This window comes from Marmota marmota, unplaced genomic scaffold (genome assembly GCF_001458135.2).
Source record: "Marmota marmota marmota unplaced genomic scaffold, marMar, whole genome shotgun sequence".
In the NCBI taxonomy this organism is placed as follows: Eukaryota; Metazoa; Chordata; class Mammalia; order Rodentia; family Sciuridae; genus Marmota; species Marmota marmota.
In genome coordinates, this window is record NW_026000093.1 from 8,868,450 (window position 1) to 8,885,338 (window position 16,889).

The 16,889-nt window shown below is 40.1% G+C and overlaps 1 protein-coding gene across 1 annotated transcript in view; it reads right to left on the reverse strand.

The window, feature by feature from the left end:
- LOC107142257 (short-chain dehydrogenase/reductase family 16C member 6-like) overlaps positions 1 to 13,971 on the reverse strand; it is a 33,389-nt gene extending 19,418 nt beyond the window's left edge. Inside the window, exons 1-3 of the mRNA XM_048782842.1 lie at positions 13,852 to 13,971; positions 9,804 to 10,150; positions 5,037 to 5,168 (exon numbers count right to left, since the gene is read on the reverse strand). Coding sequence (XP_048638799.1) covers positions 5,037 to 5,168; positions 9,804 to 10,124 — 453 coding nt within the window. The 5' untranslated portion in view covers positions 10,125 to 10,150; positions 13,852 to 13,971. The remainder of the gene's footprint in view (positions 1 to 5,036; positions 5,169 to 9,803; positions 10,151 to 13,851) is intronic.
- Positions 13,972 to 16,889: the final 2,918 nt, after the last annotated feature.

The following is a 16,889-nucleotide window of genomic DNA, read 5'->3' on the forward strand; positions in this document are numbered from 1 at the left end:
AGGATCACACAAAAGGTCTCTCAAGCCCTCTCCTTAAAGTGACATTTCCATTGTCCATGTCGCCCCCAGGCTTCAGGGAAAGTGGAAAGGGTAAATCAGACTCTGAAGGAAGTCCTTACCAAATTGACAATGGAATTAAACTTAGACTGGGTCAAACTCCTTCCCTTGGCTTTGCTTTGGATCAGAGCTCTCCCTAAGAAACCATCTTTACTGTCTCCCTTTGAGATAATGTATGGAAGACCTCTTATACCCCCTGGGCTGGTCGTTTCACAAGGACCTCTCACCCGAGATTTGTCTTTACCTCTCTTGTTTCATCTCCGCTCGGAACTCTGGAAATATCAGGACTGGCTTCTTCCGAACCCAGTCTCCTCTCCAAACACTCCTCCCTCAACACCTGGGAGTTTAGCCTATTATAACACCCCGGAGGAGAAAGGGCCTCTTGCCCCCAAATGGGAAGGCCCCTATCCTGGCCCCTATCCTGTCATTCTGTGTACTCCCACCGCCTCCAAACTTTCCTTACCTGGCAACTGTCTCACCCCCTGGATTCACATTTCTAGGTTGAAGCCATATTGCCAGGAGGCCCCATCTGCTGATGACAAGACTACCACAGAGGAGCCTCGAGAGTCACCTCCTAGACCTCCCCTTTACTCCTGCTCTCCACATCCTAACTATCCTCTAAAGCTTCGCCTGTTTCGTGTAACCGCCCATACTCCACCATGACTCCCACTCTTCTAAGTGGTATTTTCACAGTCACCACCTTTCTCCAGAGGACATCGTCGTCCTCCTCTTATACTTGGAGATCAAAGTCAGAGAGACATATGTCCAAGGCAACACTCGTTACACTCGCCTAGTTTCTTTGGTTGATTGTACCCCTACAGGATGTAATGCATCTATCTTCCTTCCCCCTCCTCCCAGAATTCTGAACTTTTAAAAACAGCCGCTAGGCCTTACCTTTGTTTCTTATATGATCAGACAGAGGATTACTGCAAATGGTAGCCCGAAACCTATGGGGGGTGCCCCTACTGGTCATGCAACATTCATAACCCACCTGCATGTATCGGGGATTCCTGCGTTGGAAATTTCAGATTGATCTCGGGGGGCTATCAATTGGCTATCACTGACCCTAACCATCCACGCTGGACCTCTAGGGTAAATGCTTCCTTCTACTGTGACATATCCTCTCCCACCCCCTGTGGCTCCATCTCCATCTCCCGAGAGCTTCAACCCTCCCAGCCCTCAGTAGCTATAATCTCTACTGACATAAAGCATTCCGAAACAGCAGTTGTTAGACTCCATACAGGATCCATATGAGCCTAATGTCAGGAGTCCACCACAGTATTCATGGCTACGACTACTTACTGAAACTGTAACCTTCTTAAATCTAACCCTCCCCGCCATCACACCAACTGATTGCTACTTATGTGCCTCTCTGACTCGACCTTTGCTTGCAGTGGTTCCTTTGAACTTCTCGGCTTCAGACCTCTCAAATTTTTGCCACTCTAACATCACCTTTAACTTCACCCTCTATGCACCACCTGGCTCATTCTTCTGGTGTAATGGTTCTCTCATCACTATCTTATTCACCAACACCTCTACCCCATGTATACTGGTGACGCTTGTCCCGCAATTGACTCTCTATACCCCAGCTGAAGTGCAGGCCCTCTTGTCTCCCCCAGTGCGGAATAAGCGGGCTGCTTTCCTTCCAATACTGGTGGGTCTCTCACTGGCTGTATCTGTAGCGGGAGCCGGAATTTCTGGTGGAGCTCTAGGACACTCCTTATGGGCTGTACAGGACTTAAGTTCTAAACTTGAACAAGCGCTCACTTCTACGGCAGAATCTCTAGCATCTTTACAAAGGCAGGTCACATCCTTGGCTCAAGTTACTCTTCAAAATCGACGAGCTATAGACTTACTCACAGCCGAAAAAGGTGGAACCTGTCTTTTCTTGAGGGAAGAATGCTGTTACTACATCAATGAATCAGGCCTTGTGGAAACTAATGTAGTCAAGCTCACCGACTTGGCTACCTCTTTGAAAAATCCACCAAACCAAAACCCATTTGCCACCTTCTTTTTAGCCCACTTCCAATCGTGGCTGTTGCCTCTTTTAGGGCCCATATGTCTTCTTTTCCTGATGTGTCTGTTCCTGCCCTGTCTGCTTCGCTTCCTACAGGGCCAATTACGGAAGATCTCTAACCAAACTTTCAACCAGCCTCTGCTTAGGTACTACCAGCCTCTGATGACCAATGAACCCCCAACATCCTCAAGAGAACAGCTCACTCATTGCTGAAGCTCACTACCAGGCGCGATGGAATGCAATGGACATCGGACAGCGGGAGACAACGAGCCCGGAGAACCTCTTAATCTGCCATCCTGGATTCTTGAGCCTTTATGTCCTTTTAAGCCTCCTCATGGCCCTTGGCCTCTTCTCTGTCAGTCCCCCGTCATGGAACTTCTGCCAAAAACTGACATTTGCTTTAATTTTTATCTTCATCCTGTTTTTGTTCGCTCTGATTTTCTTCAGGTGCTGGTGACGCCATGTCAAGGCAACGCTTCCAGTATTTCCTAGAGTCTCTGTTACAGGACCAGTGGCTGATACCAACTATTTCCTCCATCCAGGACTGGTTCGACGCAATCGACGACTTGTGGTTTCAGGGAACTTTCATAGACTTCACTCCTATGGAAGTAGCTGTCTATAGCCACTGGGTTTTATTTCTGGTTGCCATGATATCCCCAGACCTGCCCCCCCAACATTCCTCCACTTCCCCTTCTAGGCCCTACGCCGTCCCCGCACAGCCGGAAGCAGCCAGATCTGACCAATGACGCCCCACTTCCTAAGAAAACAAAAAGGGAGGAATGTTGGGAAAACATATAACGGCAGCAGCACCCCAGAAAAAAACCCCAACATGGCGTCTAACGACCCTCTTTCCCCTCTTTGTTTCTTTCACTGGCGCGAAACGTTCCCACCGGCGCCAATGTTCAAACCCTGCTGGTGGGAAGCCTTAGCCCCAATAAGAATTAACTTCTTGGGCTCCGGAACTGACATATGGAAGAGCTTGCCAATAAACGGGTGACCTGTTATCTACCTCAGCCCCTGCTACCTCTTCTTAGACCTATATAAACACACAGCCTTTTGTAATAAAGCGGAAACCTCTTTGGTGATCTGTGTCATGTGGTGTGGTGTCTTCCAGTCTTACAAGTATGGCTTGTGAAAAACCCTCGGATGAGACAGAATTGGACATGCCCTGGGGTTTAATTAGGACTTTTGGACTATAGAAAGTGAGCAGAAAGTAGACAGTATGAGGGATGGGAGACAGGGGAGGATATTGCCACCTCTTGCCAGGGCACCCAGGTCATGACAGGTACCTGTTATTCTAAGTGTGTTTGGAAACATGTTTATTAGTAAGGAAGTGAAATGATTTTATGAATGCATTGAAAAGATCACCTCACTCTCATATGAAGATTGGTTAGATGGCATCTCTATTGAAGTTGAAAGGCCATGAAAAGCTGTTGGTGATGGGGAGAAGGAGAGCTTGAATCAAGGTGGCAGGAATGGAGAGAAGTTCACTTGAGTACATTTTGCAGGAACAGCAAAAGATGTAGGTATTACAGGAAAGGGGAAGAATCAAAGATGATTTTTAGATTATGTGAATGGATTAGGATCGACTGACTCCATTTAACCACAGGGCATTTTTCTCTTCCAAAATAAAATTCTGAGATGGTGTGGTACAGGGAGGCAAGTCAACGATTTTCACAAATATTTATGGGGGACCCTTTATATGTCAAGCACTTTGTTGGTGCTGAATTAGTATTAGTAAAAACCAGTTGTTGGACTCTCATTGGCTTCCTGGTGACTAAGAAAGAAGATTAAAGAAATAGTTGTAAGGCCTGTGAAGAGTATATAAAAGTGTTGAGTGGAAAAAGGGAGGAACCGGTAGATACCCAAAGCAAACCCATTCCAAAATCCTATACTCAAGAGCAGAGGACTTCCCCACTAATCCTCATATCTTCTAAGGCCCTGGTTTCTATCCCCCATACCTCCTGCATTCTTCATCCAATCCTGCTTCCTGGATTTTTTTTCCCCTTCACAGCATTAACACCTCTGGTAATTCCAGCCACCTTTGTCCTCTTACCTATTCTCTAGGCTGCACTCTCCAAAGCATTAAATAGCCTCTCGGCATCCGTGTCTACTTAAATATGCATTTACATGAATTAAATGACAAAGAGCTAAAAGATTAGTCCCTCAGTTTCCATCAATCACATTTCAAGTGCTCAGTAGCCATAGGTGATGAGTGGTCACCCAATTGGGAAGATGAAGAACACTTCCATTGTCAAAGACAGTGCTTCTGGACAGTGCTGTCCAGTTACTCCAGGCCTCAGGGAAGATGGTCCTGAGTTAACAATGCACTAATTTCCCTCTGTAAAGAAACTTTCCTTCCTCTCACTCCTTCCTTTGGCAAGCTTCAGCTACCACCTACCACTTGAGGAATTCATTTCAACTCTTTGGGCCTCAGTTTCCTTATTTGTAAAGTGAGAATGAAAATGGTGTCATGGCCGAACATGAAATTAAAGAATTTAGAATGGTGCTTGGTATAGAGTAAGTGCACAATAAATGTTATTCCTCTTGCCTTCATTACCTTTGTTCTCATAAACAGTCTTCCATGTACCTAAACCACCACTCTAAAAAACATTCCTCTTCTCCTTTCATGAGCTCTTCTTTCACTTATGGACAAATTATGTCTATGCACATTTCAATATGCATTAGGATAGGAAGATTTCTGAACAACCTAATCAGTCTTGAGATCATACTGGAGAGGGTGGAGAGAAGGGAATTTCCCTGAGAATTTGAAATAGGGCAAGACCAGGAAAAATCAAGTTAAATGCAACAGGGTCAAATTTGTTAAGGATGAGACCCCCACCGGTCTATCAGGGGAAAGCTCCTAAATGGTATATTCACAGACAAATGTATGAACAGTTGTTTATAGAAATGCATACTTACCACGTAAAAGCAAATTAAAAGGGGGAGGGGGGAGAATTACCCAGAAATGAGAGATGGCATTGACATAAAATGATCTTTCCATCATGTGATCTGGAATATCCAGAAAGGGCTTCCCTGTTACAATGCCTGCATTGTTAATGAGAATGGTCACATCACCAACTTCTTTTTTAACCTGGCCAGAAGCAAGACAAACATTAAATCAATTGAAGTGGTAAAGGTCATTTTGATATTTATTCCCCCCGAAAATATTTTTCTTCATTTTATTTGTGAGTAGTCATGCACACCACATAATGACATTTCAGACAATGATGGACCATATACAAAATGGTGGTCCCAAGATCATATTGTCTAGTGATGCAGTAACTCTTCTAGTTTGTGTAAATATACTCTCATTGATAATTGCACAGTGATGGAATCACCTAACATTGCATTTCCCAAGATATACTCCTGTGGTTAAGCAATGCATGGCTGTGGTTTCCTTAAAACTAGATATTTATTTTTATCTTATATAAAGAAATTCAGCAATTTTAAAGTAATTTTATGATTGATCATATTTTTAAAAAAAGCATATTTTAATTTGACAATTTTATTTAAAGAACCCTGATTTTTATTAGTTTTTTTTTCCCCTCAGCTTGGCTGATGTCTGATGATTGCTTCTGTGTGTGTCATTTTCCTCCATCCCTCTATGAGCAGGTGCAGGAGCACATCACATCCTCCTAAGGCCTGACCAGTGCTTGGAATGAAGACATCCCAAACATGGATGTGTTTGATCCAGTATCCATGGACTTCTGTGATACTGTGCACTTTTCTGCAAAGAACTGACTTAAGTCTACTTAATAATCTGTTACTGATACTTTCCCCAGGTCCACAGTTGGGCTGCTGCCATTGTGCCTCTTGCATTCTCAAGCCTCCTCTCCTGGAGACCCCATTTTCCCTGCTGGCTTAATTCACAATGCACCACAAGCCCCACTTGGAGAAAAGCATGCTCCAGGAAACACTGGGGGAACTGTTTTTGTCTCATCATTTTTTTCTGAAATTATGACTTCGTAGGTGACATTACTAAAGCTGATCTGGGGCAAAACATGAAGCATGTTTAAACACTCTGAAGCCTTTTTTTCCTTCTGAATTGAATATTATGGCAGATATGACAAACTGTTCCTTTATTTTCAATGAAGCAACATTTCCTGCCCTGACGTTATTTTCTAAGGGGTCCAGGCACTGCTGCTATTTGTTACATAATATGCTTTGGAGAGATAAGGTAACTATTGCTGCTGATGTCATTGAGTGGAGCAAGCTATGAAAAGGAAAGTTAATATTGCTGAAATGATGTTGGTCTGGCTCTTCTGCTTTGGAGAGAGGTAGGACTAAGGAAAACATCCCCAAGAGGGTAACTTTTAAAGAAGGCCATCCTATTGGCTTGGTGAATGAATCAGTGTGCATAAAAGCTCAATCCTAGACCAATGAGAAGGGTGTCCAAGTTGTCAAGAGACAAAGAGAGAGAATCTCTGGCACAAAAAAAACAATTCCCAAATAAATAAATTAATTAAAATTTAAGAAAGACATAGTGGTCACTGTTATCCAATCTGAATTAAAGCCCTGAGTCTTAGGGGCACCAGAGGAATTTTACTTAGATCAGGGGATTTAATTTTCCCTGTATTCTGAGAGGCAGTTGAGGAAGGCATTATTATCCTGGCTTATGGATGAGGAAACAGAGGTTCTGAGAAATTAAGGTTCATGTCAAGTGATTCACAGCTTTTGAGAGTAACAAAGATTCACATCCAATTTCGATTTACACATAGAAGTTGTTTTCACCCAAATTTATTACTCTTTAAATAGCCAAAATTATTACTCTTTAAATAGCCAAATATTACTCTTTAAATATTTACTTTAAATTATTACTCTTTAAATAGCAAAATTATTACTTTTTAAATAGCCAAAATTATAAACCTCATGCATGTACAAAATGAATATTAATGATTAGACCTGAAATCTGGGAATAAATTGTGAAGCTGATTGTTTTAACCGAAGCAATTTATTTGTATATTGTTTTCCTATGTTGGAGACAAGGAGGATAGCTCAATCTAATTTTGAAGTGTTAATTTCTATGCCACTTAAGAATCCTGTGATTGATTTTTTAAAGAATATTTTATTTTGAGACAGGGTCTTGCTAAGTTGCTTAGGGCCTTGGTAAGTTGCTGAGGCTGGCCTTGAAACTCAGCCACCCATGCTACAGGGATGACAAGGGTGTGCCACCATGCCTGGCTCCTGTCATTGTTTTTTAAGTCTCCCACAAATTTCAAGGATTTGGGTAATGCATGCAGTTTGTTGCAACTGTTGCAGGTAAAGTTTAATACTTAACATTTAATACTTAGCATTGGGAGTTGATAAGTAATTGATAAGTAGTTGACTTAGAAAAATGCTATTTATAGGATCACGTGAAAAAAGAAAAATTTCAGATATGTTCCAATGATGACAAATAATTTTTGATTAAAGGCTTTAGGTGGATTTTCTACTAGATATCAAGAAAAGAAAGGTTTGTTGGGAGACAGAGAGGGTGGAGGTTATCATACTTTTGAGAATCAGGAAAAGATTATGAGGGGGTTGTTGTTTTCTCATGTATTTGTTGATTACCTGGAGGGGATACAACATGGGCCTTGATGTTAGGAGGATGGGGTCACACTTCAGCTTTGTCACTTATCTCCTTATGACCTAGTTTAGGTCATAAACTAGGTCATAAGGAGATTAAACCTGTTCACCCTGCATTGCCTGTTCTTTCCCCTGGAAACCTTAAACCTTAAACTCTCTTTGCCTCTATTTCATCACTGGTCAAATGGAGAAAGTAGTAGTAGTATCTATTCATTGTGAAGATTATGTAGGATATGATTCAGGAGGAAAGATTTTTTCAAGGCTTTTAGTCTGGCTAGTACATGGTATTGGGAAGGGAGTCCGTGCCAAGCAGACTTTATCCTTGAGCTCACCCCAAGGATGTTTATATGGGAACTTTTACTGTCACATTTCTTTCCCTTTTTGTAAAACGAGGACTGACTTCGATTTTTCTTGCTCCATTGTAAAATACATATAGGGAGCAATAACACACTTATTTTTACTAGCTGGAAATGAGTTATGAAGAACAACTTCATGTGGGACCCCCCCCTCAAAAAGAAGAAAGTAATAGAAAGTGAAGAATGAAGGGGGCTTCAGAAGGTCAATGTCACAGAGTAGTGATTTCATTATTTTTTAAGTTTCACCATTTTTAAAGAATTTGTATTGGTAAATTATAATTACAGATAATAATGGAATTCATTATACCATATTTTTACATGCACATAAAATGATTTGATAAATCTCATTGAATGAATTGATAAATGAATTACAAAGTGGGACTTAGATTGCCAAAGGGAAGGATAATCCCTTGGGGATTCTCTTATCAAATTGTGTGCACTTTAGCTCTGTACTGCCTGAGTTACACCGTTGGCTCTGCCAGTAGCTAATTTTATACTCTTGGGATGCTGCATAGTCACTCAGTCCCTTGAAGCTTCCTCATTTGTTAATGTGATGATAATCATGATATGTACCTAAGTAGGTTGCAATGTGCTGATTGAGTTATTATGTGCATAAATTGCTATTTGTAATGAATTTAGTGCGGCTGCTATTTGTTTTATTTTGCTAGTTTATGGTTTTTTGGCGCTGTCTTAACCCAGTTTTGTGGCCTTGGCTAGAGGCTGATTGGTTTTCCTTCAAGAGCAGGCAATTAAGTCCACATATTCATCACTTCCCTTTATTGGAGTCTCAAACTCTGGGAGATTATATACATACCCCAATCATCCCAGGGCCAGCAACCAGAAAATCAGGATAACTCCTATGCCTTAGAGCCTCTTGAAATTATTAAAATTAGCCAATCTTAAACCTGTTCACCCTGCATTGCCTGTTCTTTCCCCTGGAAACCACAATAAAGGCATATGCCTGTAGTCCCCACTCTCCCTCTGTCTCATAACCCACACCCCCGCCAATCCAGTGGTTCTGTATGCTGTGCTGTTTTCCCCAGGGAACTGTGAGTTTAACAAAACTGTAGAACTCTATCCTGTTCCTCTCTCTTGATTTGCATCAGTTGCCTAACACCTTATCTCATGGTTAAAACACTCAGGAAAACAATACCATTGTTTTAAAAGTACTATATAACTATATAATTAATCTTAGCTATTATTATTTATTAATATTCAGTAAGAAGTTAGAACAAATGTCAATAGGTTATGTCTAACAGGAAACTTGGTCTACCAGTATGCTAAATGCTTTTACCTTATGTTCCATGTTATATATATTTTCAGAACTTGATGATAATGGAATCATCACATGATGGAATGGAATCTAAGTGGCATTAGAATCATAAAACATAGAAAGTTAAAACTGGACATAATCTTGAATTTCATCTGGTTCAGTCCTTTTGTTTTACAGATAAAGAAACAAGGACGTAGAAAGGGAGAATAACTTTGTAAATATTGCACAAGCAACGAGTAGCAAGCCAGGAGTATGCACGGTTTCTACAAACTCCTGATAGTGAGTCACTGAAAAAAGCAGTCTGGCAACATTGGGCTCTGAAGGCTGCTCAAGTTTCCACTTGCAGTTTTGTATGCTCTGCTTATTTTTGGAGGTCATACAGCCAGACTTCTGACATGCAGAAGCAAGTTGGAGACACATATAGAATGTGGGGGGAAGCGTATGACAAATGACTTTCGTCCTGTCTTTGTAAAAAGTGCACAGTAGATGCAATATTCTTGAGCATCAAAGCAAAGAACATCGGTCAGCTTACCTGATCAGCGACGCTGTAGACCTCTTGCCTGTTGCTACAGTCACACTTATAGGCAAAGACTTTCACACCACCCTTTTCTTTGGCCAGTCTACATGTTTCCATATTGCTCTCTTGATTAATGTCCCAGAGAACTAAAATGGCCCCAGTGCGGGCAAAATGTAGGGCTAAGAGCCTCCCAAGTCCACTTCCAGCTCCTGTTATAAGTACAATCTCACCAGCAACATCCTTTTTTTTCCTGGGAATTATCTTGAAAGCTACAGATTCTAAAAAGTAATACAGAAATTTCCCCAGAAAAATGGCGGTGTCTACCATCGTACTCATGTTGAATGACTGAAGAAAATGATGTCCTGATAAGGAAAAAGGGAGTTGATAAATTCATGACATTACAGCAACTGCAGTGCATATGAATTAATCAGAGCAAGGGAATTTACCTTTGACCACCATACTTTTGACCTGTTGTTTTAGCATCAGTTGCCAAAATCGTTGAATTTTTGTTATATAAGCAATCATTATGAGATTATTTTATGTTAACAAGAAACTTCCAGATTTTTAGGGTACTTTACACATAATATAATTTGATGGATAGGTGGGCCACAGATTGCTAGGGCAGGTTTATAGTTAGGGACATAACATCTTTGTGTCTTGACTCATCTAGACTTATGGGACAAGTAAACCAATACTTTGGGACAAGTAAACCAATACTCCAGGCATTTTTCTATTATATGAACACAGTTGATGATCTTACGTCTAACAGAGATTTGTTTTTCATTGGGCATTGATAACATATATAAGTAATATTATAATGCAAATAAAACCATTACCCGTTTTTATTTGCTCACCATAATACCTCTTTGTGAGAGACAGCCCACAATAATAATTATAAGTATTGCAATTTTATAGTGAGGACATTGCAACAACAAATATTGGGCAACTTTATTCATGTATACACAGCTAACTAATAAAACAGGCAATATGGGGATCTAGGACCAAGGTCTCCTGAATTGTAGTCCAGGTCTTTACCATTAGACTAGGCTTTTCTTGGAGCTAATGTGTCCTTTTCCCAGAGCCACTTTTTTTTTTAAAGAGGATTTTTTATATTTTGTGACACTTCCTTGTTTGGTAATCATAATCTGTTATATTCGCTCCTTACACCGTCCTTTTATAGAAATTAGGCACAGGCATGAACAAAATCCTTATTCAAACAAACCAGAGCCATTTGAGGAAATCACCACCACCATGACGATAATAATAATAATGGTCAAAAGACCATGGCTATCACTACTATGGAACTCTTTCCATATATCAGGCAAATTCTAAGCACTCAGCATGCTCTGTCATTTAACTGTCACAGGGGCTGCCCTGCTTTACAGTTGAGAGAGCTGTCACTAAGAAACTAAACAGGTTAGCACATGGCCTCCCCCCAACCTCAACAAAAATCAGGTTTGTAAAAAAGAAATCTTTTTGTACAACTTCTACTTCATTTTAAGTCGGTCAGGGATTAACTCTGAGTTATCTCTGGGGCCTGAGGATGCCAAGAGACCCAGGTTGTTATATCATCTTGCTGTGAGCCCTGACCTGCCAGAAATTTCCACTTAGATAAGAGGAAACAAGCATTGTTTCTAAGGCATCTCTGCAAATAATTATGTGAGTTTCAGAAGTGAAGGAAAAATCCCCACAAGTTAGGTTTAAAACATTTGATGTTGAGTTTTCAAGATGCTAAGTTATAGTCCTTGCCCTTGAGGAAGACAGAGTCTGAGAGACTGTCAAGTAAACTCAGGGCTACAGCATGGGTAAGTGGTATAAGGTATGGTCTCAACAAAGGGCTTTTTGTCCAGGGGTTCTATGACATCGAGTCTGATTCTAAACAGCGCAGTAAAGAAAAAGTGGCAGAGAGCATAGTATTTGAGATTTATCTAGAAGACTACCTTCAAGTGAGAAAGAAAAAGGTATTACAAATCTCTTTTATTTACACATTTGGGTTTACTACGAATATTAACTATATTCTTAAAGATATTATTGTGGGGAAATTTTAGGAACTTCCACTAACCTTAATGTTTGCTAAATTAATGCAGATTACACATTTCCAATGGAGAGAGAGATCAAGTGATAGAAAATTCACTGCCTTCTCCAAGCTTATACAGACTTCTCTGTCTCAAGCATAAATAATCCTGAAGCAACCTATAGTGTATTTCACTGATGAGAGGAAACCATATCTTATCATCTACTTAACATAAATAAAGGTATGGTGGAGAAGGCAGTATGAGTCTTTTTATGTGAAGAACACATGAAAATTGGAATTTTTTTCTCCTATCTTTTCTTTATGGTACAGTTTATTATCAAGGTAGATGATGTGCTTTATCTTGAAAGATATTCATGTACCTTGTTATGAAGGTTGTTAAATTGTTAAGTTTCAGCAGTATTTTGTTATGCTTGTGAATCACCTGGAGGACAAGAGGTTTTTTTTTTTTTGTACCTAGGATTGAATCCAGGGCACTTAGTTGCTTACGGTCTCACTATGTTGCTGAGGCTGGCTTTAAACTCTGGATCCTCCTGCCTCATCTTCCCTAGCCACTGGGATTATAGGCTTGTGCCACCGCACCAGCTAAAGAGGACAGGAGTTTTGACATTTTCCCAGTCATTCATTGTTTAAATGGTCACTGAACGAAGGGAGTACATTCTTTTTTCAGACCACTGAAAGCACTCAATTTTGAAACAAAGGATAAAAGTACATGTGATATAGAAAATGCTGGCCAGAAAAGATGATTGCTTTCAGATGAAGGCTTGGGCAATTGGGGTGACCAGAAAGACAGAAAAAAAAATCTTGAAGCATAATGATAAGCAAATATTTACCAAGTAATAAATGACACTATGTGTGTGTGTCTGTCTTTGCCTTATTTTATTCAATCCTTAAAATAGCCCTGTGGGGCAAGAGAGAGACTCACTTGGGGATGGAACTCGCCAAGGATTGCACCATTCCTAAGTAGAAGTGGGACTGGAGCCCAGACTGGAGAATTTCACAACTGTTCATCCTTTGACCATTACACATGTAACTTTCCTAAGTAACTTTTAGTACACTGGGCTTTGAATCACAGGATCTTCTTTCATGTTTTTTTTTTTTTTTTCAGGCATGTACTGTGTGCTTTGGGTTAAAGGATTGGCTGAGAATGGAGTAAAGATCAGTACCATTTCTACACAAGTGTTGTAACTGGATACCTGCAATGAGCAGGATTCAACTTTGGAGGCATGAACTCAACGGCTGGCTCTGCAACCTACTAGTAGAGCAATTTGGGCACATATTGCCCTTCTAAGCCGTGTGTGTGTGTGTGTGTGTGTGTGTATACACATATATATCTATCTGTGAAGTGAGTACCATATCCATCTCCCAGGAATGCCACACAGAGTGAAATAACAAATGTAAAAAAAGTGTTTTGTAAATTCCAAAATTCTGGGCAAACATTAGCTTGTATCACTTGCACAAGAGACTCTTTGATACTGTCATTGAATTTGCAGTAATCATCCATAAAGATATTCAACACCAAGGCGTGGCGAGTTTTTCACTGGGATTCAGGATTGTGCCTCAACTATGAAACTGTTAAGAAGTGTTGGGAGAGACGTTTTCATGGGAGTTAATCCAAGTCTTATTCTCCATGTTAGCTATTAGTAATTGTAGGAACCTGCTGAGAGACCAAATATAGGCACTTGTTTGTATGCACCCTGGTACAAATACAAAGCCAAATAGAGGTGCTCTCCTGGTGGTACATGGGTATAAGCAAGCACCATTCCTCAACTGCTCTTGTTCTCTCATCCAACATTCCTCTTAACCTGACAAAAGCCGTAAAAGACAACCAAAAAACAATCAGAAAACAAGAACAAGGAGACATTGGATATAACAATAGAACCAATTCATGCCCCTGTTTAGAATTTATATACAAAACAGTATAAAAAGATTTACACTAAATCATTAGTATAAATTCTAAACAGGGGCACAGATTGGTTCTACACACCCACCTAGTATATTCTTATGAAGGACCAAAGAATGTAATCTTACCTACACAAATGTTGCTCTCAGATGACACAGGCGTCCTTACTAAGGCTGAAGCAAACACAGCTCATGTCTGCAGCTACCGGTCGTCTCTTAAGTACTTTCCGTTTGACTTGGCCTCCCACACCTTTTGATATCTGTCTGGATGCCAGATGAGGCGTGTTCACCATGAGAATTTGCCTGGGCTTCACCTGTGTTTGTAATGGTGCAAAAAAAATGTACTCCATACATTTTGTGTTTTCAACTTCCAAAGTGTCTAAATAGAGGTGTTTCATGTGAAAATGTAATTTATGGCGGGAACACTGTCACTCTCATATGCCCTCTCACAGGTATCCTGAAATCTTGATTTCTACATGGGGAACACAAACACTTCCTTAGTTTAGTTAAGAAAATGCGAAATACAAGTGATGGCTCATAGAAACAATTTACTAGTCAAGATACATTATTTTCACCCAATTTTTATTTTGGAAAATTTCCCGCACACAGAAAACCTGAGGAAAAGATACATAAATGTCCCAAGGACCTACACTTTAATCAAATAATTGTACCTAATATTTTACCATATTTGCTTTCTTTACTTTCCTTTATCTCTGGCCGAAACATTTGAACTTCAGTTGCAGATATCATGATATTGTACTGCAAGTGTTCAGCACTCATCTCTTAAAATGGAAGTTCTTCTGTACAACCCCAGTAAAATTGCTAGATCTAATTAAATTAACATTAATTCCATACTATTATCTAATGTTAATCTTTATTCAAATTTCCCTATTTTACCCAAAGACCTAGTCAAAATTTATGCATTGTACTTGGTTATGGTATCCTCTTAGTATCTTTTTGTCTATAATATCTCTATCCCAACTTTAAAAAATTGTTTCTTTAAGTATCATTAACTCTTAGAAGAGTCCACACCAGGTATCATACAGAATGTTCCTTGTTTTCTATTGTTTTTTTTTCTCATAGTGTCATTTAGTTGGATTTCCATTCCCTGTATCTTTTAGAAACTTCAAGTTAGATTTAGAAGCTTGATTATATTTAGACTAAACATTTTCAGCAAGAAAATGTTGCCGCAGTCTGGCTGGGCACAAAATCACCGGGCCACCACACCGCCTTGTAGATTCAAACAGCAACTCTTTATTCCCGACCTCTCACCGGCACTCTACACGCACGTTCTGGGAAAAATTCCACACCTCCACCGGGCTCTGCATCCCAAAATACTCTCTGAATCCCGCGAGAACTCAACGGGAACTCAAGGAGCGGGCGGGCGCCTGAGGCAGCAGGATACGCCCTATTCCCAGCAGAGTCCACCTTAAACCTGGAACTGCCCTAAACCCAAGGCCCTAAATCCAAGGAGCGGGTGCCTGAGGCAGCAGGATACTCCCTATTCCCAGCAGGATCCTCCCTAAACCCAGATCCACCCTGGTCCTTGAGCAGGGTCACCTTTCTCAAACATTCATGCAATGTCACTGCAAATGACCTGGGTCCAAGGCAAGCCCATTTCCACAATGGAGAGTCCTCCCTCTAAGCAACACTGGGTAGGCTGACAAGGAAATTGCCATGCGTCATTCCTACTTAGCAATGGCTCTCAGCAAAATGTCATATATAATTTTGAACCCACCACCAGCACATCATAGTGTCCAGTGATGCTGGAAGAGAACAGCAGCCATAAGCTTTCTCTAGCCTAAAGACTTATTTTCCTCTTCTGATTATTAGAAGTCTATGGGATGGTACTTGGGCACCAGGTGACTATCTTGCTCCCCAAAATGTTTCACTTAGTAAATTTTTAAAGCTATGGACTATTGTTGTAGAGCTGTTTTAAGATCACAGAGAAATGGAGCAGATGGCACAGAGATCCCCAGTACTCCCCAGTGTCCCCAACTTTCCCACCACCAAACATTATAAGCCAGAGTAATACCTTTGTTATAACTGATAAACCTACATGGCTGTATCATTATAATTCAAAGTCCACAACTTACATGAGGGTTCATTCTTAGTGTTATAGGTTCTATGGATTTTGACATGTATCATACAGACTTACCTCTGATCTAAAAATTTCTACGTTTTTCCTGTTCATCCCCTTTCTCACCCTTGCCCTGGGAAATACCTTCTCTGTATTTTGCCTTTCAGAATGTTGTATGATTTGAATCATACAGTATGTAGCCTTTCAGATTGGCTTCTTTCTTTTAGTAACATGCATTAAAGGTTCTTGAAGTCTTGCCGTGGCTTAAGAACTCATTTTCTTTTATCCCTATATAATATTCCATTGTCTTGGTGCTCTATAACTTATTTATCTTTTCATCTACTTGCTAGTTTTGGCAACTGTGAATAAAGCTGCTATAAGCAGTGTGCAGGTCTTTGTGTGAAAACTCTTTTGAGTTTTCAATTAATAATTTTAAAATCCATTTATGAATCTTGCCTAAAGCTATGATTGAATTGAAACACACCAAATTTATGGTTTAGTACTCTTTCTACATTTATTAACTGGTCTTCGTAACACTTATCATTTTGCTGTACTTTTTTAAAGTCTCTCTGTCAACCAGGGATTCTAAAGAAAGAAGGACTCTGTTGGCCATGTGGATTCATCATGCTTTGTACCTCTTAGGGACTCTCACAAAGCTATATGAAGGCTGGCTGTTAATTTTTGTATTCTCCTTAAACCTAGCCAATGCCTTGTGCATGAATAGTACTAAGTATTTTCTTAAAATCAGTGCAAGAACTAGCCTCAAATGCTGTCATGAATATGGACAACACACTCTCAATGTATGTACAAGTTCTTAGAAAATAGAAAATTATATGAATTAGACATATTATGACCCAAGAGAAATATATTGAAGTACAACAACTACAGAAGCTCAGAGTTTGCCATATTACTTTTTAGATTGTTTATATCCCATAATTACTGGTTTTTAGATCTCTCTTCCCCTGGACAATAAATTTCTTTAGGGAAAATGTTGGCCTGACTCGCTCTATATTCTCAGTACCCAAGGAAGGGTCTTACTCACAGTTGGTTCTCCATAAATACAGTTATCACTACTTGATGTTTCAGT